Below are 24,895 nucleotides of genomic sequence, written 5' to 3' on the forward strand. Positions count from 1 at the left end.
TGAAAGAAAGGAAGTCCCCTCCAGCCACCAGTATGCAGAGGCATATTTGTGACCTGGGAACCCAGTGCCATGGGGTCCACGGAGCTGAGCACCCACACACACCTTACACTACTGTTGAGTACAGAGAGTTTAGTTCATATGGGCTTCCCTTCAAGTGCTCACAGAGGAGGCAACTAGACTAGATCGGAGACTGCCTGGAGGCCCTTCACGCAGTCAGTCATGTCCCATAAGGCCAGCTGGGGACTGCTGTCAGGGCCTCAGAGGGCTGTGGTCTCGGAGCCTGACATTTCCCCCATATGGATGTAGTCAAATATTCCAGACACATTGTGGTGTCTGGTGGTAGCGCACACCTTAGTCCCAGTACTCAGGAGGCAAAAGCAGGAGGATCTCTGAGTTTGAGGCCAGTCTGGTCTACAGAGTGAGTTCCAGGACAGCCAGGGCTACACGGAGAAACCCTGTCTAAAAAAAAAAAAAAGAGACGGGAAGCCTGTGTTTACAGTTCAACAGCGTACCTTGCTAAAGAGAACTGAGAGATAATTTTGCGGTCTGATGCTCTACTGCTCCCCCATTTGAGGGCAATACAAAGAGCTGTGCCATTAGTACACTCACTGGGCTGGGCCATCAGCCTTTGCAGCCCTCCTGACCCCTGCTATCATCTCTGTCCTTCCCCTCAGAGTCCTAGCATGAACCCAGGAAGAGATGCTGGTCAGTCTCACACAGACATCCCTACTGTAGCTAGTCTGGTGGGGGCGGGGCATCATCACCTCTCTTCTGTGACTTTGTTTCCTCCTCCCTTACCTCAGAGACCACTGAAAGTGTCTGGAAGAGGGGCTTCCCACTTGAGGGCCACAGCCTCCGTACTGCCTCAGATGGGTCAGTTGGAGTTCCCTGAGGGCCAAGGCATAGGATCCTGGCAGGCTGTGGGGTTCTGAGAGTGACCAGGAGCAGAGTGAGAGTCAGCGTGAGTGAAGTACACAGGAGAAACCAGTGCAAGAGGCAGAGCTGGAAATTTATTACAGCAGGCGTGGCCCATGGCCCTGAGGTGCCTCCACCACCGTGCTTGTCCCAGGGGGTCTTGCCGCTGTTACCCTGGAGCTGGTCACACCTGCATGCAGTCATGTTTGATAAGCTGGGTGGTGTTCCTCCAGGGGACTTGGAGGAGCTCGAAGTTGCAGCGCAGCTTCTGCGGAGGGAGCGCAGTGGACAAGGAGGGTGAGCCTGGCATCAGCCTCCCCCCAGCAGTCAGCCCTGTGCCTGCCACGTCTTTCAGGCGCCAGGGACAGACCATTGGTGGTCCCAAAAACATGAAGTTGGATGGCAGAAGATGATCCCAGATCTATCAGGCAACTCCCACCCCAAGAGGAAGCCCCGGTCTCTTCTTCCTGCACCCCACCCTGGCCTGAGTCACACAAAGGCCTGACAGGACAGGTCCAGTCAGACTTTCACCTGACCAGATAGACTAGTCAGGATGGACAAGCTAAGGACCTCAGAATCTGCATAGGGCTGGGCTGGGGTGAGTGTCCTTACCTCCTGCTGCCCCCCTACGGCCAAGGGGCAGGTGGTGAGGTCCATGTGGTCTCCGGAAAATCTGGTCTTTCTGCACTCTGTGCTCTCTATGTCCACAGTCAGGTAGTACTTGACACCAGCCACCAGCTGGGAATAAGGTAGGGCAGTTCAGAGATGCCGGACACCTCTCCTGTGGCTCTACTTTTCCTCTTCAAGTCTTCCACTCTCCCAGGCAAATACAACCCTCTGGCCTAAGCATTCAGACCTGGAGTGGAGGTGGGGGCTTCTGGGTGTGACTTAGGGTGGAGGCAGACCCCTGGGCCCTGCAGGAAGCTGGAGAACCTTCCCTCCTACCACGTCTGTCTGCAGCTAGGCAGCTGTGGAGCATGGCATGCAATACCTACACTGGGCCCCTCCCACTCCATCTGGCAGGGAAGGGAAGTTAGTTACGGCAAAGGAAGTTGGATCCTCCATTTCTTCGATATTTAGATTATGTTGGTTGTCATAGGTTTTGCCATTTATCCGTTTTGTTTTGTTTTTCAGTGTTTTGTTGAATGGAACGGGCGCTATGGTTGGTTTTAGTGCGTCCTTGTGTTTGGTAGCAGGCCAAGCAGCTCTCTGGCTTATCCCCTGACCCCTGGTCCTCTCCCTCTCCAAATTGTCCTCCTCCCTCTCCACAGCCACCCTGTCCTACAACCCTCAGCCACCACACCTGGTACTTGCAATCGATGATTTTGGTGTCTCGGAAGTAGTAGAGGCTGTTGCTGCCCATATTGTAGCTGGCCACAGCTGCCTGGGCGGCCTTCTGCACCCGTGGGTCATCGGGAGGCAGGTTCTGAGGTTCTCCGACCCTGCGACTCCTCAGCTCGGCGCGGGCATCCGGGGACAGGGTCAGGAGGCAGAATGCGAGCAGGCTCAGGCCCAATGCCAGCGGGAAGTGAGGACGCTCCATAGCCACAGATTTAGACCGATTCAATACCGGAGCTCTAGCCTGCCGGCTTTTACGCGCTCCGGGAGCCCCTCCCGGCCCCGCCCACCGCCTGCCTGTTCCCTTAGCAAGCCTGGACCCGCTTGCAGGTGCCTGGAGGCAGCCGTACCTCCCCCACCTAAGTCCTGTAAGGACCAGGGATGGCACACAGGTCCCAGGATCTCGACGTGTAGGGAGGACAGCGTCACAGTTCACCGGCACCAAAGGCCAACAGAGGGTCAGGACAGTTCATACTAGAGCCCTGCAGTGTGAATTGCCAAAAGCAGCTATGGTTAAGCTCTTACTATTGTCATCATTTTCGTGTGTGTGTGTGTGTGTGTGTGTGTGTGTGTGTGTGTATGTGTGTGTTTTGTTGTTGTTGTAATTGTTGTTAGAAATTACAACCTCTGGCCTCCATTTCTTCTTCTGGAAAACAAATGTAAGAATTCAGTGAACTGACACAGACAAAGTGCCTAGGAGAGGCCAGGTGCTAACTCTCACAGCCACGGTAAGATGCGGTGGCTGACACTTGCCCTTTGCAGAGGTGGGAGCAATGCAGATGGGAGAACCAACTTGCTCAAAGACATCATCTGGCCCCTAGTAAGTGAAGACACTGAATTGCCTAAGTCTGTGTGTGTGTGTGTGTGTGTGTGTGTGTGTGTGTGTGTGTGTGTGTGTTCATTACAAAGCAAAGTCTTGCACCAGGCGGTGGTGGCACACGCCTTTAATCTCAGCACCAGGGAGGCAGAGGCAGGCAGATTTCTGTGACTTCAAGGCTAGCCTGGTCTACAGAGTGAGTTCTAGGATAGCCAGGGCTACATAGAAACCCTGTCTCAAAAAAGCAAAAACCAAACCAAACAAAACAAAAACCAAGGTCTTATGTATGCCAGGCCGACCTTGAACTTGTGTAATGCAGGCTGATTTTGAACTCCTGATCTTCCTAGTGCTACAGGGCCCTGCAGGAAGCTCAAGGGGCCCCGTGTCCCCCTGTCTACAGCTGGGCAGCTGTGGAGAACAGCACGAATGTTAGACAAGCGCTCTATCAACTAGTGTCCCCAGATCCGTTTCGTTTTGTTGGGCTGGAGACCAGAGTCTTGCGTATGCTCAGCAAACACTGTCCCCCTGAGCTATATCTTCAGCCCGGTTTGGACTCTTTATTTTTAGATGAGGGCTTGTCCAGTCACCCAGGCTGACCTTGACCTTGTTCTGTGACCAGGCAGGCCTTGAACCTGTGGCTTTCCAGCTTCAGGCTTCCAGATGGGGATTACAAGGCTGGGCTACCAGGCCCGGCTCAAATCTATGTTCCCAGCCCAGGCTCAGTTTGAAGGGTAAGGACTGTCCCCGAAGGAGGGACTGTCGTACCAGTTGCCATCTTACTAACTGGATGACTTTGGTCACTCAGGGCTTCAGTGTCCTATGGGGGAAAGGCCGGCAATTCTTTTCTCCTAAAGCTGTTCTAACAATGATGGTTCCAGGCTGTTGTCCCTAGGGACACTGGACATATGCTAGGGGTCACTAGTGAATTAGGAAGTCCTATGGTGTCTTGGAAGAAGCTGGTGATGGTATGGGGACTGATCTTGGCAGAACTTCCCTCCGTAGGGGTCTTTTTATTTTGTTTAGTGTTTTAAACAGTTCAATGCACTTCTGCCACCCCTCTTTTTTCTTTCTTTTTTTATTTTTATTTATTTATTTATTTATTTATTTATTTATTTTTTGAGGAGGCATGCTCACGCCTCAGCGTGCCAGGGTGTGTGCATGCCACAGCATGCACATGTGGAAGGTCAGACAGAGGTCAGCTCTCCAGAATTGGGTCTCTAGTCTTCAGCCTTGGCAGCAAGCACCTTTACCCACTGAGCCATCTCACTGGCCCTCCCGGAGGGTCTTCAGTGGGACGTGGAAGAAGCGGCTGCTTTCAGCACCCAGCAAATTAGTACTTGATCAGTAGAAGCTCTGCTGTAGTGAATATTACAGGGAGGCGCCCAATGTACTCCTCCCCCACATCTAGAGCTCTCAGGATGCCAGGGTCCTGAGGCAGTGATTCTCAGAGTGTGATCACCACGCTGCCCAGCTACGAGCTTGCCCACTCCGCAGCCCAGCTATGAAAGTCAAACTGCCCGGAGATCCCAGCTGGGATTCCAGCACTTGACAGCAGAAGCAGGCAGAGCTCTGTGAGTTTAAGGCTAGCCTGGTCTACAGAGTAGTTCCAGGCCAGAGTGAGACTTGGGAGGCTTTGCCTCAAAAACAAAATTGTTCTCACACCTCCTTGAGACTCCAGTGAAAAGAGACCACAAGTCTGTGGCAGGCCCAGGTATGTAGGGTCTGGAGACACTAATTTGGAAGGTAACTACCCCAACCTTGACCTGTAGGTCTTACTTAACCAGGCAGAGGCCCTGAGTTGGGGGACCCCGGGAAGGGGTAGAGCAAGAAACACAGGACAGCTCACAAGGGGGCCATGGTCGTGAAGCAGCACCGGGGCCAGGGCGCCTCCCCAGCTTCTCCAGCTCCTCCAGCTCCTCCAGTTCTGCTCACTTGCTGTGGAATTCAGTCACAGCCACACACTCCTCTTACAGCTCCCTCAAAAATGACTTGGTTGGAGGGGCTGGGGAGACAGCTTAGCTGATGGAGCGTCTGCCACACAAGCGTGTGGATCTGAGTTCAGACCCCAGCACCTACAGAGAAAACACGCGGATTCCTGGAGCTCTGGCTACAGAGTTGATGAGTTCCTGATTCAGGGAGAGGCCCTGTCTCAAAACATAAGGCGAGAGCAAGGGAAGAAGGCACGTGTGCGTACACACACACACACACACACACACACACGCACGCACAAACGCACGCGCACACACACATACACGCACTCGCGTGCACACACACACACACACACATGCACACACACATACACATACCACAGAGTAAATGAGCTCTTAGATTACTGACACCGACCCTACTTTCCACTGCCAACGGAGCCAACGAGCCTTTGACACACAACCTAGCAATTTCCAAGGACTTTTCAGGACACTGTCCCTTCTCACAAGCAGGGAGATGGTTAGACTCATTTACAAATCCGTCATTCGGCCAGCATGGTGGCACACACCTGTAATCCCAACACTGAGGGAGGCAGAGGCAGGCAGATCACTGAGTTCGAGGCCAGCCTGGTGTACAAAGAGAGTTCAGGACAGCCTCGGCTACATAGAGAAACCCTGTCTTGAAAAAACAAAAACAAAAAACAAAAAGCAAATTCATCATTCCGAGTTAATCTGTGGCCGTTTGGCTAAACTGGAGTCTTGGAGAGAAGAAAGGAGCGAGAAGGGTAATGTCAAATTCCAGGCTCTTGCCCTGCACCTGGCTTTGCTCTGGGCCTGACATGTTTCATTCTCATGGTGGCTTTGCATAGCAGCAGCTGTTAGCTCTTCCTAGTAAGAAATACGTCCTAAGGGGAAGGGTCAGTAGCGGGACCTGGGCTAGCACTCACATGCCAGCAGTGTCCCAGGGTATGAATTCCAGGCTATTCCACAGGGATCTAAGGCCCACTACATGGAGAAGTGCTCTTTACATGTGCGCTGTCCCTCCCTGCAAAGGTCTTGGGCCACGCATAAGCTAAAGATTGGCTGTCCCCACTGGCCACAGGACACAGTCTCCAGTTGCACTGCAGCCCAGAGACCTCCCGACCGAGGTTGCCCACAGCGCTCTTCTCTGGCTACTAGCCCAGGAGAGCTTGATAAACAACATAGCCCATACTTCCCACTGGGATCAGGACCTCATTGTCCCCAGAATTCTCTTGCCTGAGCCTTCAAGTAGGTGGAGGACATTCCATCCCTCGGGCTCTGCCCCGTCTGTCATTATCACATCCTGGAAAGAAAACTTTATAACAAGGACACCTGTGGCCCAACAGTGACTAAAGGGCACCTGTAATCCATTGGTGGCTCCACGAAGGAATTCCTCTAAATGCCAGTGCTGTCCCGGGTGCAGCTGGCTGAGGTTTCCCCGTCTGCACTGTGGAATGGAGATGCGGCTCAGCGGAGCAAATTGCTTCAGACCTCCGAGAATAAAGACAGTTTTGTTGAACAGAGGGCCTAGCTGGCACTCCATCCAGACCCAGCAGTGGCACACAGAAAGCCCTAATGGAGGGGACACCTAGATCATGATGGACAGCTGGCAGCTGTCACTCATGCTGCCAATATTACTGGCATGCCATCTGATAGGGTAAGGAAGGTGCCTTGGGCTATGTTCATCCACAGAGCCCTTGTTTCCTCCTTCCCAGGGATACATTGGGATGCAGAAGGAAAGCATCCCAATGGCCCTGGGACCAGTGGGCTGGTCCATCCTAAGCTCTAGGACCACATCTGAACACATAAGACTAGAGAGGCTGAGGGACCCAGCTGTGAGCAAGCTCATGCACGGTCTTAGGCCAGTGGGTGGGTAGGCTCAGCCTGCTGGACACTTTACACAGATACTAGAGGAAGCCTCACTCCCATCCTCCCTGACCAGGTTTGCTTTCCCCACCAGCACACCAGCCTTGCTCTCTTTGGTAGGCCCAGTTGGATCTGGTTTTTCTGTTTGTTTGTTTTTCAAGACAGGGTTTCTTTGTGTTATCTTGGCTGTCCTGGACTCACTTTGTAGACCAGGCTGGCCTCGAACTCACAGTGATCCACCTGCCTCTGCCTCCCAAGTGCTGGGATTAAAGGCGTGCGCCACCACGCCCGGCTGCCGAGTTGGATCTGGACATGCAAGAGGCCACTTGATTATACTGCAGAGGCTAAAGGCCCTTTGTCCTCTGCTTTCCCAAGATTGATCCAGGAACTTATGTGGGTTGCAATACAGGGCCCCGATAAAGGGTTCATGGCTTGCCAGCTTGTCTCGCACACAGCCCACGCCTCAAGGGAAAGACAGAGCAGGTTTCAGAACCTCCAGAAACAAAAGCTGTGGGGGAGCCAGGGAGACAAATGGTGAGCAAACAGTGCAGATGGCCTGTCATACAGGGTTCCACCAGGGTCCAGCATCAGAGCCAGGAAGACAAAGCCAGGTAACCCATGTGCACTGGGGCCAGGGAAGAGTGTGCTCTGGAGGGCTCCATCACCTGGCTGGGGTCTGGCTACAATCTGGAGGAGTTAGGGCTGAAACGTGGGCAGGCTGTGGCCTGTGTGACAGTGCCATGTATGTGGGTGAGGCTGAACACGCCTGTGAAGTAGGCAGAAAGACGAGGAAAACTCTAGACATGTAAGGGAAAAGGATTTCTTCATACCAGTCTGGTTGAAACCTTTCACCATTTGAGAATCAAAGACTCTAACACAATTTAGGATCATCTTAGGGCCAGTCTCTCTCCGTGCTCCCCCTCTCCACCCCACCACCCCACCCACCGGCCATCTGTAAACTTACAATTTTCTAGGAATCTCAGTAGAAATCCCTTAATCTCAGAAATAGTGACCTTCCCTTAAGAAGACCATACCCTTGCCAGAGAGACAAGCTCAGAGGTTAAGAGAGCTTACGTCTCTTTCAGGGACCAGGATTTGGCTCCCAGTGCCCACATCACAACTCACAACTGCCTGTAACTCCAGTCTAGAACATATAACATTCTCTTCTGCCTGTTCTGGCACCGCACCTGTGTGGTACGCAGACCAACATCCATGCAGGCAAGCACTCATACACATAAAGTAAAAATGGCTGGGTCTGGTGGCCACACCTTTGACCAATCATTGTGGCGGCAGAAGCAGGCGGCTATATCTGTGAGTTCCAGGACAGCCAGGGAGTCCCTACAAAGGGAGTCCCTGTCTCAAGAAACAAACGCAAAACATAACAAAAATGTGTTGCCTTGTTATTCATTTTTAGGTATTTTTTTGTTTTGTTTTGTTTTGTATTTAGAGACAGGGTTTCTCTGCCTAGCCCTGGCTGTCCTGGAACTTGATCTGTAGACCAGGCTGACTGCCTGAGTGCTGGTATTAAAGGCGTGTGCCACTACTGCCCAGTTTGCGCCACTACTGACCAGTTTGTTCTTAGATTTTAAAGAAGTCCATGCTTGCCTTTCTGCTGTGGCAACCATCTTGCAATAACTCACCAAAATAAAAAACAAAGTGAAAGAAGGAGGGGCACCTACTGTGTGTCCTCTGGGCCTTTTAGGGAACATGGAGTGGCTCCCTTAGCCACATGAGAATCCACAAGATGGCTGGTATTGTAGACATCAAAGGAATGGCACTGTGCAAGGAGCACCCCATAAGGAGGAGTCTGGGTCACTCAGCATGCTATGGGCCTCATCCTAACCCTCTTCCCTGCTCATGACAATACACAATGGTCCCACAATTGTTCCAGCCCTGTTTCTTCATAGTTTCCCTCTTGCACTATTATTCCAAGCAAGTTAAGGGAAAGATTCTTGTGAAAAGAATTAATGCAGGGATTGCTAAGGCAGCTTACTGAAGCTAGTGAAGGAAAATGATGGGAGGGAAGAGGAGGGAGGGGAAGAGGAGGGGTGGAAGCCAAAGGAAAAGGCACCAGGGCTCAACTGCTGCGCTAGACTGCTCCATGGTTAGTGAGGGCCCATTTAGTGAGGCCCAACAAAAGAAGCCTGAGGTACCGGAGGCTGTTCCCTATGAATGCATGGTGTCTGTGTGTATGTGTGTGTTTGTTTGTGTGTGTGTGTGTGCATGTGTGTGTGAGTGTGTGTGTGAGAGAGTGTGTGTATGTGTGTGAGTGTGTGTATGTGTGTGAGTGTGTGTGTATGTGTGTGTTAGTGTGTGTATGTGAATGTGTGCGTGTGTGTGCGTGTGTGTGCGTGTGTGTGTGTGTGTGTGTGTGTGTGTGTGTGTGCTATTTTTGCTGGGTGGTGGTGGTGCAGGCCTCTAATACCAGCACTGTGGCAAGTGAATCTCTGTGAGTTCTAGGCCAGCCTGGTCTACAGAATGAGCTCCAGGATGGGCAGGGCTATATGGGGAAAACCTGTCTTGGGGGAAACAAAGCAAACAAACAAACAAAAAACAACCAACAACAACAACACAAAAAAACCAGACAAACCCAAACCCAACACAACACAACAGTATTTTAATGAGCTGTGGCTCTGGGACTCTGGGAAGCTGGCACCTGCTCTTCATTCTTTCCCCAAGGGGCCTTCTATCTCTTTTTTTTTTTTTTTTAAGTTATTTATTATTATGTATACAGTGCTCTGCTTGCATGCAGGTCAGAAGAGGGCATCAGATCACACTATAGATGGCTGTGAGCCACCATGTGGTTGCCAGGAATTGAACTCAGGACCTCTGAAAGAGCAATCAGTGCCCTTAACCACTGAGCCATCTCTCCCTCCCCAGGGCCTTCTATCTTTAACAAGCCCCAAATCTACTTCATACAGGTTTCTTCTGAATGTCTCCCACATGAAAGCCAAAGCTACAATGTCTACCTTAGTTGATGTTCTCAAAGATTAGGGTACCTCCTCAAGCTGTTGGGGTGACAGCATGGAGTTGTGTCTCAGTCCCAGCCTCTACTGATGCCAATGCCAGCCACATATCACAAAATGAAAGGCCAGAGGAGCTCTCGCCACCAAAAATACCAAAGGCGAATGTGGCAGTTCATGCCTGTAGTCCCAATATTTAGAAGGCTAAGGCAAGAGAATCAAGCCTTGTGAGTCAGAGGGTGGCCCAGGCTTCATAGGACACTCCCACAGTATTAGATGCCGCCGTTGCTAAGGTGTTTGCTGCTCAAGCATGAGAGCTTGAGTTCAAATCTCTGGCAAGCATGTAACAAGCCAGATATGGTGATACATGCATGTAATCTCAGTGCTGAGGAGACAGGATCCCGGAAGCTTGCTGGCCAGCCAGTCTAACAGAACCAGTGAGCTCCAGTTTCAGCAAGAAACCCTGTCTCAAAAACTAAGGTGGAGAGCCAGGTGTGGTGGCGCACGCCTTTAATCCCAACAATCAGGAGGCAGAGGCAGGAGGATCGCTGTGAGTTCGAGGCCAGCCTGGTCTACAAAGTGAGTCCAGGACAGCCAAGGCTACACAGAGAGACCCTGCCGCAAAAAAAACCATTGACCTTTTCTTTCTTTTTATTTATTTAGTTTTATTTCACATGCATTATGTTGAATCCCCTAGAACTGAAGTTACAGACAGTTGGAGCTGCCATGTGGATGCTGGGAATTGAACCCTGGTCCTCTGGAAGAGCAGCCAATACTCTTAACCTCTAAGCCTTCTCCCCAGACCCCTAGAAATTTTCTTTAATATTGAGGTTTTGTTTTGCATTGTTTGAAGCAGGGTATCCATATGTAGCCCGGAACTCCTGCCCACGCCCCTGCATCTGTTTCTTGAATAATGGGATGGCTGGCACGCGTTGTCACACCTGGCTCTGCTATAATCATTTTCTTGCTTTTTTTTTTTTTTTTTTTTTTTTTTGAGTTTCATCATACATGTTTGAATCACTAAGCAAGATTTGACTTTTTAACTTTGCACAAAACTAGCCATACGATTTTTCTTCATTTGCTCAGTATTATCTGTTATTTAAGCACTGTATTTAGCTGCTAGGACATTCATTCCACAGCTGGTAGGACCCTAGCCTGAGCCCGAAACTGCCAAAACCCAGTCCCCCAAGGCGCCTGGTGACTGGGAGAGGAGCGTTAGGAGGTGGAAACAGGCAGAAGTGAGGTATGAGGGCTCACTTAGAAGGAAGGGACCCTGGGCTGTGAAAAGAGGACGCTAGGTTATGATAGCTGGGGCCAGACTTTCGAGCCACCACTGACTACCTAGTTGTGTTAACCCAAACCGCCTTCTCCGCACACCTCCTCACTCCCCACCCCTGTACAGGGTTTCTCTGTGTGGCCTTGGCTGTCCTGGAACTCTCTTTGTAGACCAGGCTGGCCTCGAACTCACAGCAACCCACCTGCCTCTGCCTCCCAAGTGCTGGGATTAAAGGCGTGTGCCACCATGCCTGGCTTCCGATAAGTTCAGTTGAGGAGAGAAATGGTGAAGAATTTCAGCTGCCACGTAAGATGTGCACAGAATATTGCAGTTGGCGCTATGAAATGGTTCAGCAGATAAAGACACTTTCAGGTAAAACTGAGTTTGATCTCTGGGACCCACGCTGTGGAAGAAGAGAACTGACCGCACAACCTGCTGTCTCACCTCTACACATGCTGCGCCACGTGCATGCCCACCCTCACACTCAGATAAACAGATAAAGTAATTTTAAAAATAGTCAACAAAACAAAGCTTGAACCTGGCTTGGTAGTGCATGCCCGTAATCCCAGCACTCGGGAGACAGAGGCAGGCAGATTGCTGTGACTTCGAGGTCAGCCTGGTCTACAAACTGAGTCTAGGACAGCCAAGGCTACACAGAGAAACCCTGTCTCAAAAAAGAGGCAGAGAGCCGGGCATGGTGGCGCACGCCTTTAATCCCAACACTTGGGAGGCAGAGGCAGGCGGATCGCTGTGAGTTCGAGGCCAGCCTGGTCTACAAAGTGAGTCCAGGATGGCCAAGGCTACACAGAGAAACCCTATCTTGAAAAAAAAAAAAAAAAAAAAAAGAGCCAGAGCTGGAAATTTATTGCAGCAGGCGTGGCCCCTGGCCCTGAGGTGCCTCCACCACCGTGCTTGTCCCAAGGGGTCTTGCCGCTGTCACCCTGGGGCTGGTCACACCTGCATGCAGTCATGTTTAACAAGCTGGGTGGTGTTCCTCCAGGGGACTTGGAGGAGCTCAAAGTTGCAGCGCAGCTTCTGCGGAGGGAGCGCAGTGGACAAGGAGGGTGAGCCTGGCATCAGCCTCCCCCCAGCAGTCAGCCCTGTGCCTGCCATGCCTCTCTGTGACCAAGGATAGTCATGGTCCAGTACAGAGAATCAAACAGCCCTGTCTGATTAACGATGTGTGTCACCATGCCTAACCCCCAAAATTAAGTTTTTACTCCTCTTTTGGTTGCTCTGCTTCTGGCAGCTCTGCAGGGCCACTGATGATGGCCTAACTGCAAGCCCCACCCCCACCCCCCCCCCCACCCGTGTACCTTGGAGGTCTGGGTACAGTAGGAAGTGCCAGTGTTGTCACTTGTCATGCCCATTCTAAGGTGGGCTATGTGCTTTGCCTAGACGCAGACTTGAGTGAACCATTATCCATATTCACGTCAGGACAGTTTCTGACTCACCTCCTGATTGATAGAGGCTCAAATCTTGTTTTGTGTTCATGGTTTGTTTGTCTTGTTCAGATGCTTTTGGGGACTGACTTACTAGAGAGCCCAGGCTAGTCTCCAACTCCCAGTCCTCCTGCTCTGCCTCCCAAATGCTGAAATTATATCTTAAATTAAAAGCATTAGTATGGCCAGACAGTGGTGGCACATGCCTTCAATTCTAGCACTGGGGAGGCAGGGGCAGGTGGATCACTGTGAGTTCAACGCCAGCCTGGTCTACAAAGAGAGTCCAGGACAGCCAAGGCTACAGAGAGAAACCTTCTCTCAAAAAAAAAAAAAAAAAAAAAAAAAAAAAAAAAAAAAAAAAAAAAAAAAAAAGGGATCCTTTCCTTTTCTAATACCAGCCCAAGTTCCCTAATAATTGACTCAGGGACCTATTAGGTTTGTTAATAAGCTTTAGAGCACTATTACTGGGCAGAATTCATCTATCCTAACCAGTCTGTGCTAGCCCGGCTACCTCCCAGCCAATTTTTTTTTTTTTTTTGAGACAAGGTCTCAAAAAAATGTTATACAACATTGAGACCAGAGATGACAATGCCCATGTCTGAACTGCAACCAGATCTCAGGGCTCAGAAATCAGCATCTGAACACACAGCGCACAGGACCAGCCCCCACATCAAGATCTCGGGCTCAGAAACCAGCATCTGAACACACAGCACACAGGACCAGCCCCCACATCCAGATCTCGGGCTCAGAAACCAGCATCTGAAACACACAGCGCACAGGACAGCCCCCACATCCAGATCTCGGGCTCAGAAACCAGCATCTGAACACACAGCGCACAGGACCAGCCCCCACATCCAGATCTCGGGCTCAGAAACCAGCATCTGAACACACAGCTCACAGGACCAGCCCCCACATCCAGATCTCGGGCTCAGAAACCAGCATCTGAACACACAGCGCACAGGACCAGCCCCCACATCCAGATCTCGGGCTCAGAAACCAGCATCTGAACACACAGCGCACAGGACCAGCCCCCACATCCAGATCTCGAGCTCAGAAACCAGCATCTGAACACACAGCGCACAGGACCAGCCCCCACATCCAGATCTCGAGCTCAGAAACCAGCATCTGAAACACACAGCGCACAGGACCAGCCCCACATCCAGATCTCGGGCTCAGAAACCAGCATCTGAACACACAGCGCACAGGACCAGCCCCCACATCCAGATCTCGGGCTCAGAAACCAGCATCTGAACACACAGCGCACAGGACCAGCCCCCACATCCAGATCTCGGGCTCAGAAACCAGCATCTGAACACACAGCTCACAGGACCAGCCCCCACATCCAGATCTCGGGCTCAGAAACCAGCATCTGAACACACAGCGCACAGGACCAGCCCCCACATCCAGATCTCGAGCTCAGAAACCAGCATCTGAACACACAGCGCACAGGACCAGCCCCCACATCCAGATCTCGGGCTCAGAAACCAGCATCTGAACGCACAGCGCACAGGACCAGCCCCCTACAATTACAGGCATGCTCTGCCACACCTGGCACGCCTCAGGACGTTATTTTTGTGTTTGCTTTTATCTTATAGTTCTGAAATACCACTAGCACACAGAACAGGACGCACAACACACATGTTCATGTTCTTTGTGTATGAGGTGAAGACATCAAACAGGATTTAGCACATGCTAGGTGCTATTTTCTATCATCTACCTACATCTGAAGAACAGTTCAAGTCAGTGTCAACAATCTCACCACCTCTGGGACCAGAAAATGAAAATGTCACTCTCACTTATAAGCCTCTGCATTATCATTAACCTTTCTTCTCCAAATATTTGACTTGGTGATTCCTTCCACTTTACTATTGATTTTTTTTCTTCTTAAACACTTTGGTATCTGGGTTTAAATCCTGGGCACTGTGTATTCTAAGCAAGCCCTACAGCAGCGCTGCACCCCTAGACCTTATCACTAATTTGGTTGGTTGGTTGTTTTTGTTTCGAGACAGGGTTTCTCTGTGTAGCCTTGGCTGTCTTGGACTCACCTTGTAGACCACATACCTCAAACTCATAGCTATCCACCTGCCTCTGCCTCCCTGAGTGCTGGGATTACAGATGTGCACCACCACACCCAGCTCCCATCACTAATTTTTGACAGTAAGCAATTCCTTGGTTTTCTTTGTAGCTTCACTGTCTATATAGGGATCCCTAAGCAAGAATTTGCTTCTGAACATGAATGGAAGCAGGTGACGGTGTAGAACAGCAATCCCAGCATTCAAGAGGTTAAGGCAGAACTGCCAAGGGCTTGCGGCCATCTTGGACTACACAGTGAATACCAGGCTAGCCAGGATTAGAGAGCAAGAAACAAGAACAAAAATCCCAAGAATAAAACATGGGTTTGGGGTTTTTGTTTTGGTTTGTTTTGTTTTTTTTTTAAGACAGGGTTTCTCTGTGTTGTCCCGGCTGTCCTGGAATTCACTCTGTAGACAAGGCTAGCCTTGAACTCAAGAGATCCACCTGCCTCTGCCTCCTGACTGCAGGAATTAAAGGTGTGCGCTGCCACTGCCACCGCCGCCACCGCCGCCACACCACTACCACCACCACCACCACATGGTTTTGTGTCCACAGCCCCATACTGAGATTATTGTGCCTGCTGCTCTGGTTCGCTTTCCGTACTGTGCAGTTGCAAGAACTCACATTGGAAGCCACCTGTACTCAGGGTCTCACAGCCTAGGCAGCTGTGAACATTTCTTAATGCCCTGGTGCAGGTAGGTATTCAGGAGTTTCTTACAGGCACAGTCCTAAGAATGGAATTGATGGCTCATGGGGTGTGTCAGTTTTGCAAAATAACACTCAGTTGTTTTCCCATGGTGCTCACAGCAATTACTCCCACCAACTGGGGATCAGTTCCTGTTGCTCCATTTGCTCAACACTTGATACTGTCTGACTTAAGACTTCTGCCAATCGGGTATACATTAGTGACACTTCTTTTCCTGATTTCTAATGAAAGTGAACCCTTTCCATATGCTATTTTAAAATGCTCCCTTGGGGCTGCCTTTCAGAGACCTACCAAGTTCCCTATTATGTTGCCCCCCACCCCCCACATTTTTTGTGCGTTTTTCAATACAGGGTTCCTCTGTGTTACAGCCCTGGCTTCCTAGACCAGGTTGGCCTTGAGCTCAGAGGTCTGCCTGCCTCTGCCTCCAGAGAGCTGGGATTAAAGGCGTGCGCCACCACGCCCGATATTCCCCCTTCTTGAAGTACGAGGAACTGAACCCAGGGCCTCATGACTGCTAGGCATCCTACCATAAAACCACATGCCCAGCCAGTGCCTTTTTTCCTTGTGTTTGCCGAGGGGTGACTCCTTTACCTAATTGTGTGGCGGCAGAGGATGTCAGCAGCTCCCTCTACCATTTTCCACCTCACTTGTTGAGATGGTCTCTTGTTGTGTCTGACGCTGTCTCAGGCAGGCTGGGCTGGCCAGTCCTTGGATTCTCTTTGCCCTGCACCATGGAGTCATGGGGTTACAGGCACATGCAACCATGCCTGTTTCTATGTGAGTGTTATGGATTTGAACTTAGGTCCTCCTGCTCTCACAGCAAGTGTTTACTTGCTGAGCCATCTCCGCAGACCACTTAGAACCTCATGAACCCTGGCCTGGCCTGGGAACTTCAGGTCCTTAGGCTAACTCCCAATTATGAATACTGAGGCATGTATCAATACCAGCACTCCGACTGAGCCATGCCCCAGACTTTTTTTTTTTTTTGAGACAGTTTCTCTGTGTAGCCTTGGCTGTTCTGAACAAACTCGTAGACCAGGCTGACCTTGAACTCATAGAGATCCACCTGCCTCTGCCTCCCAAGTGCTGGGATTAAAGGTGTGCGCCACCACCACCCAGCCCAGACACTTTCTTGACTACAGCTCTGATATGTATTCTGGGGGAGGACTTTACTGATAAAATGCCCTCACCAACTCTGTGCCCACCTCTTGACTCAGGTTTTAGAGTAAGTCTGTAGTACTAGTGGAGACCATCTTATTCGCATTCACTTCATCGTGAGTTCATGGAAATGTTCTCATGCTGTGCCTAGTCTTGTACTGTCACCCCTGCCTCCCTAGACAGCAATCACGCAGAAAAGCATTTCATTTGCACTATAAGCAAACCACTGTTCAATGATGCTTTCTATTGGAGGAACAAGTGTTACACAGCATCTTACCTGGTCCCGACAACCCTCATCCATAAGGAAATTGAAGCTCAGGGGGCAGGAGTTACATGACATAGCAACACAGGCTCCCAAACTACAGTAGGAATTCACCGGCTACTTTCTTGCAGCAAGTTTATGGGCAAATTAGGTTTTCTGAACCCTCAATCTCTTTACCTCTCCAAAATAAAACATTTAAGATACGGGCTCCCCAGGAGAGCACAGAGAAAACTTAAGACGAGCTTACAAAGATACTAGTTTCAGGGCTGGCTCCCAATGGGAGCTCAAAAACAATGGGTTTTAACTATTTCTTTCCATTTCTGACCGATGAACAAACAGCAGAAGACTCACCCATTCTTCCCAGAGGCTAAAAGAGCACATGATACGATGCCTGGCAGGTGAACTCTAACCCACATCCTACCTGCCCTCTTCCTGGTACCCCTGACTCCCACTGACTTCTCTACCAGGTGTTGCCTAGACCAACTGTTGACTTGACATCTAGCAGCCTACAGCCCACACCCTCTCCCACACTATTTAGGAATTGGGACACCTATGGCACCTGCCCAAAGCCTACATGGCTAGGGTGGCTCCCTCGTGGGAGGGGAAATGGAAGCCACCAGTTTCGGTCTGCACTGATAAGGAGTGAAGATGCTGGGCTCCCGGGGAAGACACAACTCCAGCCCACTTGATTTCCAACACAGAACACCAATTATGAAGGCCACTGACTTTATTCATCTAAAAATCTTTATAAGGACAGTGACTGTTTTTGCCACCACAAAAAAAGGGGGGGGGGGGGGTGGGGGGAGCCAAAGGGCATCCAACAGATGGTGAAGGGAGGGAGAAAGGGGCCAGAAATCCATTCAGGAGAGCTGGTATAACTGTTGCCATGGAACTGCAAGGGGAGGAGGGAGGGCAAGGCATGCAAGGGTAAGAATTCCAAAAAGGTTGAAATGCTGAGGGGAGAGAACTCCCCAGAGACCTGGAGTACATAGGAGGTGAGTGTGACAACAGTTCTTTTCCTTCATGGAGGCCTGGGAGGAGCCCCACCCGGCTGCAGACTCTGGAGATTCTATGCTGTGGCTGGGGTGCTGAGGGGGCACCCAGGGAACATTACAAGAAAGCATCACACCATTCTCGAAGGCACCCAAAGCAGTCCCGGGACTGCTTGGCATTGGCACCACATGTGTCTTTCAGCCATTCTCGGAAGAGGTCTTCATCTTTCTTTAGCACCAGAAACTGGCCAAGGACCACATACGCCTGCAAAACATCAAAGGGCACGTGGCTAAGAGTCTTGTGGGCTGAAAGCAACAAGAGTGTGTTGGTACCAGGCAGAAGGGGCCAGATCTCTCAAGCTAGGCAGGGTCAGCTGGTGAGTACTGGAGAGGCCGAGGCCATTTTTGTTTTGGTTGTTTTGTTTAACAGGGTTTGTTCTCTGTAGCATCAAACTCCACGGGAACCCTCTTGCTTCACCATCCCAAGTGCTGGGGTCCTAAGCATGATTCACTATGCCTAGTTTCCTCCTGTGGCATTTAAAGCACACGAAGGGCAGGGTCCACGGCACTTAGCCCCACCATTTGTGAAGCAGAGACCCTGTCTCAAAACCAAACCAAAGCACACACAAAAATAAAGGAAGTGCCCCAAACCACTTCAAATTATGTACCACTGCTCCTGCCCTCCCATACACCTTTTTTCCCCCCCTTCACTCCCAATTTGCTTGGAAACATCTGTTGCCAGCTTTCACTCCTACCCTCCCTGGCATTTGTAACCACCCCCACACCTTGTCAAAGCCCCTTTCCTCCAGCCTCTTGCCCAGGGCATCACCAATCCCGGCCAGGCTCCCCACTGGCTTTTCCCCCATGGGCTCTGCCACGAAGTCTCGGTGCTTTTGGGAAGTTGTCATCTTGATCAGGCTTAACCTGGGAATCCCAAAAAAAGGCAGGTTAGGGCTGACGACCACAGCTCCAGGGCAATCACCTAGGTCAGCTACCGTGGCTGCTTCCTTGCTTTGCAGCCTGAGAAAGCCGAGGGCCAGGGAAGGTCTTTCCCCTCCGGGCTTTTCGGAAACCTCCACTTTCTGCGGGCCCCGGGAAACACTAGCTTGCACTCATAGGGTAACTGGAAGATTCCTAGCCTCCGTAGCCAAGGCCCGCCCTGAAGCTGTCACCCTCGGTGACCTTGGCTAGGCAGACACTGACCCCTTTGGGAACCACCACGTGGTTGGAACAGCAAGAAGAGTGTCTCACTACCCTCGTCGCCCTCCAGAGGCCAACAAGCGCCGCACACCAGCTCCCGAAGCCCGCCGGAGCCCACGCCTCTCCGGTCCCGCAGGCCCCGCCCCAAGCGCCCCGCCCCGCCTCCTCCACGCGCCGCGGCGCACCGCCCCTCCCGCAGGGCCTGGCCGCTCCGCTGCAAAGGCGTGCCTCTGCGATGGGGACTCCTCTCCCTCCTGCCTCCGCGCGCCGCCTCCGACCTCCAGCCGGAGTCCCGCTTCGCCGCTCACGCTCACCGGTAGCTCCGGCTCTGGTAACGGCTCCTCGCGCCACTCTGCCGCTCCTCAAGCTACTAGAACGTTCTCCGACTTCCGTTTCCGGGTCATCTTTTGAGCCGCCTTAAAAAGAAATACCCGAATTGGGCGCGTCTAGCCATCCCCGAACCATAGAGTCGCGGCCCACAGTTATCGCTGTTTTCCGTTCCCTCCCAGGAAGCCACGCTGCTTTCTATGGTCTGGTTTCTCTGGCGGCCCCTCCCGTCTGTGGGACCGAGGCCTTCAAGGAGAATACTTGTATCTTTTTCCTGCCTAGCGGCTGGAACTCAAAGACGTGGGTTTGCCTGACTTGGTCAAGGGAAAAGTTAAAGGATAGGACAACCAAGGGGCGGGGCATCCGGAGGGCGACTGAGAGCCCCGGAAGTGCAATTCTCGGCGCGGTTTCCTCAGAGTCAGGTCTATCTCCTCAAGCCCTCCGGCGAAAGGTAGGCACGCCGGAGGCCTGAGGCTGAGCGTCCACCTGCAAGTCGCGTTTCTTTGCTTTTGTTGGCTCGGGCTTGAAAGTGAGTCGAGGACGAGCTGCTTTGACCGTCAGCCTGGAAAACGGAGCTTGCTTGTGTAGCGCCGAGCAGGTGAGTGCTGGGATTGGATCTTTTCTCGAAGGGTCGTTCAGCTTGAAGGATCGTGATGGTCGTCTGTGCCTGTGGTGCGTTTTGAGGTCGAGCGTTGTGTGGCTGTCCTAGACTTGGGACACGTAGCACATAGTATATCTATAACTTCTTCCAGAGACGTCAGAAAGATCGGCCTGGCAGGCGCGTACGGTTCCATCATCACAACACTACTTAGAAGTGGAACTCAGGACTTGCCCTGTACTGGGTGATTTTCCATGATCTCATTTTATTTACTTAATTTTTTTTGTTATTGAGAGGGCATCTCAGTACCACCTGCCTCAGCCTCCATGGCGTGGGGTTAGAGTGTTGAGATTAAAAGCTTGAGTCACCCCTCTACACACACACACACACACACGCACGCACGCACGCACGCACGCACACACCTGAGACTATAAAGGGTGTGTCTCAGCGTGCCGTGGTGGCAAGCCTTTAATCCCAGCACTCCAGAGGCAGAAGCAGATGGATCTCTGAGTTCAAGGCCAGCCTGGTCTATCTACAAAGTGAGTCTAGGATAGCCAGGGCTACACAGAGAAACCCTGTCTCGAAACCCCCTCACCCCCAAAAAAGTGATGGTTTTGTTTTTAAATTTTTCTGTGTAGCAAGTGCCTCTGGAGGCCGGAAGAGGGCGTTGGATCCCCTAGAATTGGAGTTAGAGACGGCTGTGAACCATCAGGTGTGGGTGCTGTGTTTTGAACCTCTCTCTGGTCAAGTCTGGTTTTTGAGATATGATCACCTGACCTAGAACTTGCAAATATCTGCCTACCTCTGCCTCTCAAGTGCTAGGAATAAAGATGTACACCACCAGCACCTGGCTAAAGCTTATGTTGTTTTGATGTTTTTGTTGTTTGTTTTGCTTTTTGCTTTTTCCAGACAGGGTTTCTCTGTGTAGCCTTGGCCGTCCTGGACTCACTTTGTAGACCAGGCTGGCCTCGAACTCACAGTGATCTGCCTGCTTCTTCCTCCCGAGTGCTGGGGTTAAAGGTGTGTGCCACCACACCCGGCTGCTTATGTTGTTTTTTAACGATTTTGTTAATTTTGTATTTGATGTTTTTATTTGTATATATGTCTCCAAAAGTGGGCGTTGGATCCCCTGGGACTGGGATTAGGGGCAATTGTAAACTGTGTGAGTGCTGGTAACATACCTGGATTCTTTGCGAGAGCAGCAAGTCATCCAATCTCCTAAAGCTCACATCTTTAACAGGACAAGGTGGCGCTTTTTTGTATAAGGCTGCTTCTCTTGAGAGCAGTCCTGGCTTCTAAGACTGCCATCCACATAACTCTGGAAGAAGAGCTGGCAGTCTCTGCATCCTAACGACCCTGGACAGAGTGCAGCATGTCCCAGGCCACCAAGAGGAAGCATGTGGTGCAGGAGGTGCTGGGGGAGCACATGGTGCCTTCTGACCAGCAGCAGATAGTGAAGGTGGGTGGCACTGCTCCAAGCTGTTCCGTATACCCCTTGAAAGGGCTCGATGCGAGTTGAAGGATGCTTGATCTGACTGATGGCGTGGCTGATTCTTGGCCTTTCCTGGTCCAGGTCCTCAGGACTCCCGGGAACAATCTGCATGAGGTAGAGACAGCTCAAGGGCAGCGCTTCTTGGTAAGCATGCCCTCCAAATACCGCAAGAACATCTGGATCAAGAGAGGTTAGACACATTCCTTTACAATACAGAGCCCTGGCCTTGACTTCCTCCCTCACAACAGGGTGGCTTTATTTTTTGTCATCTGTAGGGGACTTCCTCATTGTTGACCCTATTGAAGAGGGAGAAAAGGTGAAAGCTGAGATCTCTTTTGTTCTCTGCAAGAACCACGTCCGCTCCCTGCAGAAGGAAGGGCACTGGTAGGATCATCTTGGTCTCTGGGGAATGGACCGTCCTAGCTAGGAAATCGGGGAGAGGAGGTGATGCCATCCCAAGAGGGACATTTGGAACTGCTTTTTGCTGAGAGGTTTTTCTTTGCTCTCTAACCTGACTCCTCTCTTGTCACAGGCCTGAGGCCTTCTCTGAGGTAGCTGAGAAGCAGAGCAGTATGAACAGGTGAGGAGCAATCCCCGGTCCAGGGAAGACAGAAAGTACAAAGTTGTGGTTAATTCACCTGAGGCATGGCAGGTATTACTTCCTGAGCTGTCTGTATCTCCCAAGCCTCCATCCTATACCATCTGCTCTAATAATGTCTGTCTGGGCCACCTCCCATCCATAATTCCATAAATACTTGCTTATTCTCTAATCTGGGCGGCTTTTCTCGACGCCAATCCACATGGCTCTCACCTGCCGGCCTTCTCCCCTGATCCTTCTGTCCTCAAAGCGCTCACGTCTACCTTCTTCCAGACCTGTCTAGGTATCAGCTTTTTATTGGTCAAACAGGAATAATTTATTAGGCAAGCTTTACATAGGACAGGTGTACATGAGAATGTGCTCATCTGGGCAGCGACCAGATCTTAGGGCCAGTAACTAGCCTCCGAATACGTATCACCAGACCAGCCCCCAGCAGTACAAGTCCACCCCTTGGTACCTCAAGGAAAAGGTGATCCTGCTTTTCCCCTGTTGAGAACGCCAGCACATATAGTAGAATGCACAGTTACCAATATTTTCTGAATTAAAATTGTGGCTTTGCTAATTAGTAGGCAAGTGACTTTAGTGCTTTTGTTTGTTTGGTTGGTTGGTTTCTCAACACAGGGTTTCTCTATGTAGCCCTGGCTGTCCTAGACTTGCTTTGTAGACCAGGCTGGCCTCGAACTCACAGTGATCCACCTGCCTCTGCCTTCCAAGTGCTGGGATTAAAGTTATGCGCCACCACGCCCAGCTTTAGTGCATTATTTAATATCTTCAGACACGTTCCTAACTTGATACAGTATTACATGCCTATAATTCCAGCACTCACAAGGTTTGGGGCAGCATGGTCTACACATGGGTCAAAGCCAGCCTGAGTTACATGAAGCCTTTTCTTAAGAACAAGCAAAGGAGCTGGGAAGTGTTGGTGCATGCCTTAAATCCCAGGACTTGAGAAGCAGAGGCAGATGGATCTCTGTGAGTTTGAGGTCAGCCTGGTCTGCAAAGTGAGTCCAGGACAGTCAAGGCTACACAAAAATAGCCCTGTCTCAAAATAAAACAAAACAAAAGTTCATGTAAGAGACAGGATTTCACAGAGAGTGAGAAAACTAATGCTTACACAGTTGTTACTGCAGTGGTTCTCAGCTGTGGGTCCCATGTCAAGTCTTTACATTATGATTCATAACAGTAGCAAAATTACAGTTATGAAGTGACAATTTTATGGTTGGGGTCATCACAACATGAGGAACTGTGTTAAAGGGTTGCAGCATTAGGAAGGTTGAGAGCTGCTGGCTTAGTGCATCAGCGGTTAGAAAATATGAACTCAAGCCAGGTGTGGTGACACACACCTTTAATCCTAGTGCTCCGGAGGCAGATCTCTTGAGTTCAAGGCCAGCCTGGTCTACAAAGCAATTCCAGGACAGACACGGCTACACAGAGAGACCTTGTCTTAAAAAACAAAAAGTCAGCTGACAATGTGTCTGCTCGTGATTTGTCAGTGGCACTGCACTAGAGTGGCTGATCCCTCACTGAAACCACGAAGGGTTGGAGGGAGGGAACCGTGAGTCTGTTTTCTTTGACTGGCTTCTCTATTTGCTCTCCGCTCTCCAGAAGACGTTCCTCCCACTTTGATTTTTGTTATTTCTTGAGTAAGGATCTCATAGCCCAGGCTGTCGTCAGACTCACCATTCTGCCTTAGCCTCCTAAATACCGGGCTTGTGCCACCACACCAGGCCTTGGGGCGCTTGGATTTTCAGAAACATATTGGTTCCTGATTGTGTAGTTGATGGTCCTGGTTTTTTGAGCCTGGATTATAGATCTGGTTTCCCCAAAAGATGTTACTTACTCTGTCCTCTTGCTCACACAGACAGAGTCAGCCAGAACTCCCTGCTGAGCCACAGCTGTCGGGAGAAGAGTCAGGTTCTGAAGATGACTCTGACCTCTTTGTCAACACCAACCACAGACAGTATCATGAGAGTGAGGAGGAGAGTGAAGAGGAGGAGGAGGCAGCCTGAGCCCCCAGGACCCACTTCTCTACTTGCTCAGGGACTACCCCTTGGCTTTTCTGGGCTTGGACATTCCCAGGGTGCCCTGCAGATCTTTTCCTTTGGATAGAGACAAGGCACGGCCCCTTTCTGAACTGACCTAAAAAATTAAACCCCTGGTGGGTGATGACTTACACTGGTGTCTGAGTTGCTCTCTGTGTGGAGGGACACTCAAGGTGAAGGGAAACCTCTTCCATGGTGGAGGCCTGGTTCAGCTGAGGCAGACTGGGCAGGAAATGGGGTTTGGCTGGAGTGTGCTGCGTGTCACTTGTTCACAGTTCCTCTCTGGCTCTCGGTGGCTCACCCTGTACTGTGGCCCTTTAACAACAATCTTGCTGATTCCCTGCCTACGTTCAGTAGTGATTCTAATAGTTAAGGATGCAGCCTAGGACCTCTGCCTCTAAGCACAGCTCAGGACACATCCCACGGTGCCTTGTGAACTGCTTCCTTCCTTCCTAGTCCCTTACTGCAGCAGTGCTTTCTGTCTGCTGCCATATAGACAACACCTCATGCACATATCTCTTCCCCTCGGCCACCTGGCCTTGCCAGAATCTGTGGCCAGAGTACCTCACACCTTTGCCTTTTTCTGATTTCCTCAGGATTTTAATTTCCTGTAATCTTGAGATGGTCTCTGACCCAGGTTTGCTTAGAAATCACTGTGTATTTTAGGCTAGCCCATTCAGTGGCTGTCCTGCCTCAACCTCTAGAAGCTGGGGGGATTACAGGCATCAACCACCTTGCTGGCTGGGCTACTGGCCTTTTATTAGAGGCTGTTGTGAAACTCTCACCTCTTGTACCTCAGTACCAAAAGACTCAGACCTTTGCTCATGACTGGCTTTTTAAATTTACTTACCCCTGCTGCTTTAGTTCAGAGACCATTCAGTAGC

The 24,895-nt window shown here is 50.9% G+C and overlaps 3 protein-coding genes across 4 annotated transcripts; 1 reads left to right on the plus strand and 2 right to left on the minus strand.

Moving 5' to 3' along the window:
• Nucleotides 1–988: 988 nt before the first annotated feature.
• On the minus strand, nt 989–2,475 carry Cst6 (cystatin E/M). The gene is made up of 3 exons (XM_051145894.1): nt 2,219–2,475; nt 1,528–1,653; nt 989–1,183 (listed from the first exon to the last, which is right to left on the minus strand). Exons 1-3 carry the CDS (start codon nt 2,456–2,458, stop codon nt 1,100–1,102), a joined length of 450 nt encoding a protein of 149 aa, XP_051001851.1. The 5' UTR covers nt 2,459–2,475; the 3' UTR covers nt 989–1,099.
• Nucleotides 2,476–17,558: 15,083 nt separating this feature from the next.
• Banf1 (BAF nuclear assembly factor 1) lies at nt 17,559–19,423 on the minus strand. 2 transcript variants are annotated; one of them, XM_051145896.1, is made up of 3 exons: nt 19,269–19,423; nt 18,540–18,678; nt 17,559–18,019 (listed from the first exon to the last, which is right to left on the minus strand). In XM_051145896.1, exons 2-3 carry the CDS (start codon nt 18,660–18,662, stop codon nt 17,873–17,875), a joined length of 270 nt encoding a protein of 89 aa, XP_051001853.1. In that variant the 5' UTR covers nt 18,663–18,678; nt 19,269–19,423; the 3' UTR covers nt 17,559–17,872. The 2 variants fall into 2 exon arrangements, with proteins under 2 accessions (XP_051001853.1, XP_051001854.1); XM_051145897.1 differs by having other exon boundaries at nt 19,183–19,323.
• Nucleotides 19,424–21,178: 1,755 nt separating this feature from the next.
• On the plus strand, nt 21,179–24,413 carry Eif1ad (eukaryotic translation initiation factor 1A domain containing). Its single transcript, XM_051145902.1, has 5 exons — nt 21,179–21,338; nt 21,453–21,561; nt 21,647–21,755; nt 21,904–21,951; nt 23,831–24,413. Exons 1-5 carry the CDS (start codon nt 21,252–21,254, stop codon nt 23,976–23,978), a joined length of 501 nt encoding a protein of 166 aa, XP_051001859.1. The 5' UTR covers nt 21,179–21,251; the 3' UTR covers nt 23,979–24,413.
• The last annotated feature ends 482 nt before the right edge of the window (nt 24,414–24,895 follow it).

Source organism: Acomys russatus, chromosome 5 (genome assembly GCF_903995435.1).
Source record: "Acomys russatus chromosome 5, mAcoRus1.1, whole genome shotgun sequence".
In the NCBI taxonomy this organism is placed as follows: Eukaryota; Metazoa; Chordata; class Mammalia; order Rodentia; family Muridae; genus Acomys; species Acomys russatus.

What these genes read in the sequence shown, in the direction of transcription:
- Cst6 (XM_051145894.1), bottom strand. Translation starts at nt 2,458, where the DNA reads ATGGAGCGTCCTCACTTCCCGCTGGCATTGGGCCTGAGCCTGCTCGCA. An exon ending in TCATCGATTGCAAGTACCAG is followed by an intron (nt 1,654 to 2,218) that starts GTGTGGTGGCTG and finishes CCTTATTCCCAG; the next exon opens with CTGGTGGCTGGTGTCAAGTA. An exon ending in CCGTAGGGGGGCAGCAGGAG is followed by an intron (nt 1,184 to 1,527) that starts GTAAGGACACTC and finishes CTCCCTCCGCAG; the next exon opens with AAGCTGCGCTGCAACTTCGA.
- Banf1 (XM_051145896.1), bottom strand. Translation starts at nt 18,662, where the DNA reads ATGACAACTTCCCAAAAGCACCGAGACTTCGTGGCAGAGCCCATGGGG. An exon ending in AGGAAAGGGGCTTTGACAAG is followed by an intron (nt 18,020 to 18,539) that starts GTGTGGGGGTGG and finishes GATGTTTTGCAG; the next exon opens with GCGTATGTGGTCCTTGGCCA.
- Eif1ad (XM_051145902.1), top strand. Translation starts at nt 21,252, where the DNA reads ATGTCCCAGGCCACCAAGAGGAAGCATGTGGTGCAGGAGGTGCTGGGG. An exon ending in GAACATCTGGATCAAGAGAG is followed by an intron (nt 21,562 to 21,646) that starts GTTAGACACATT and finishes TGTCATCTGTAG; the next exon opens with GGGACTTCCTCATTGTTGAC. An exon ending in CTGCAGAAGGAAGGGCACTG is followed by an intron (nt 21,756 to 21,903) that starts GTAGGATCATCT and finishes CTCTTGTCACAG; the next exon opens with GCCTGAGGCCTTCTCTGAGG.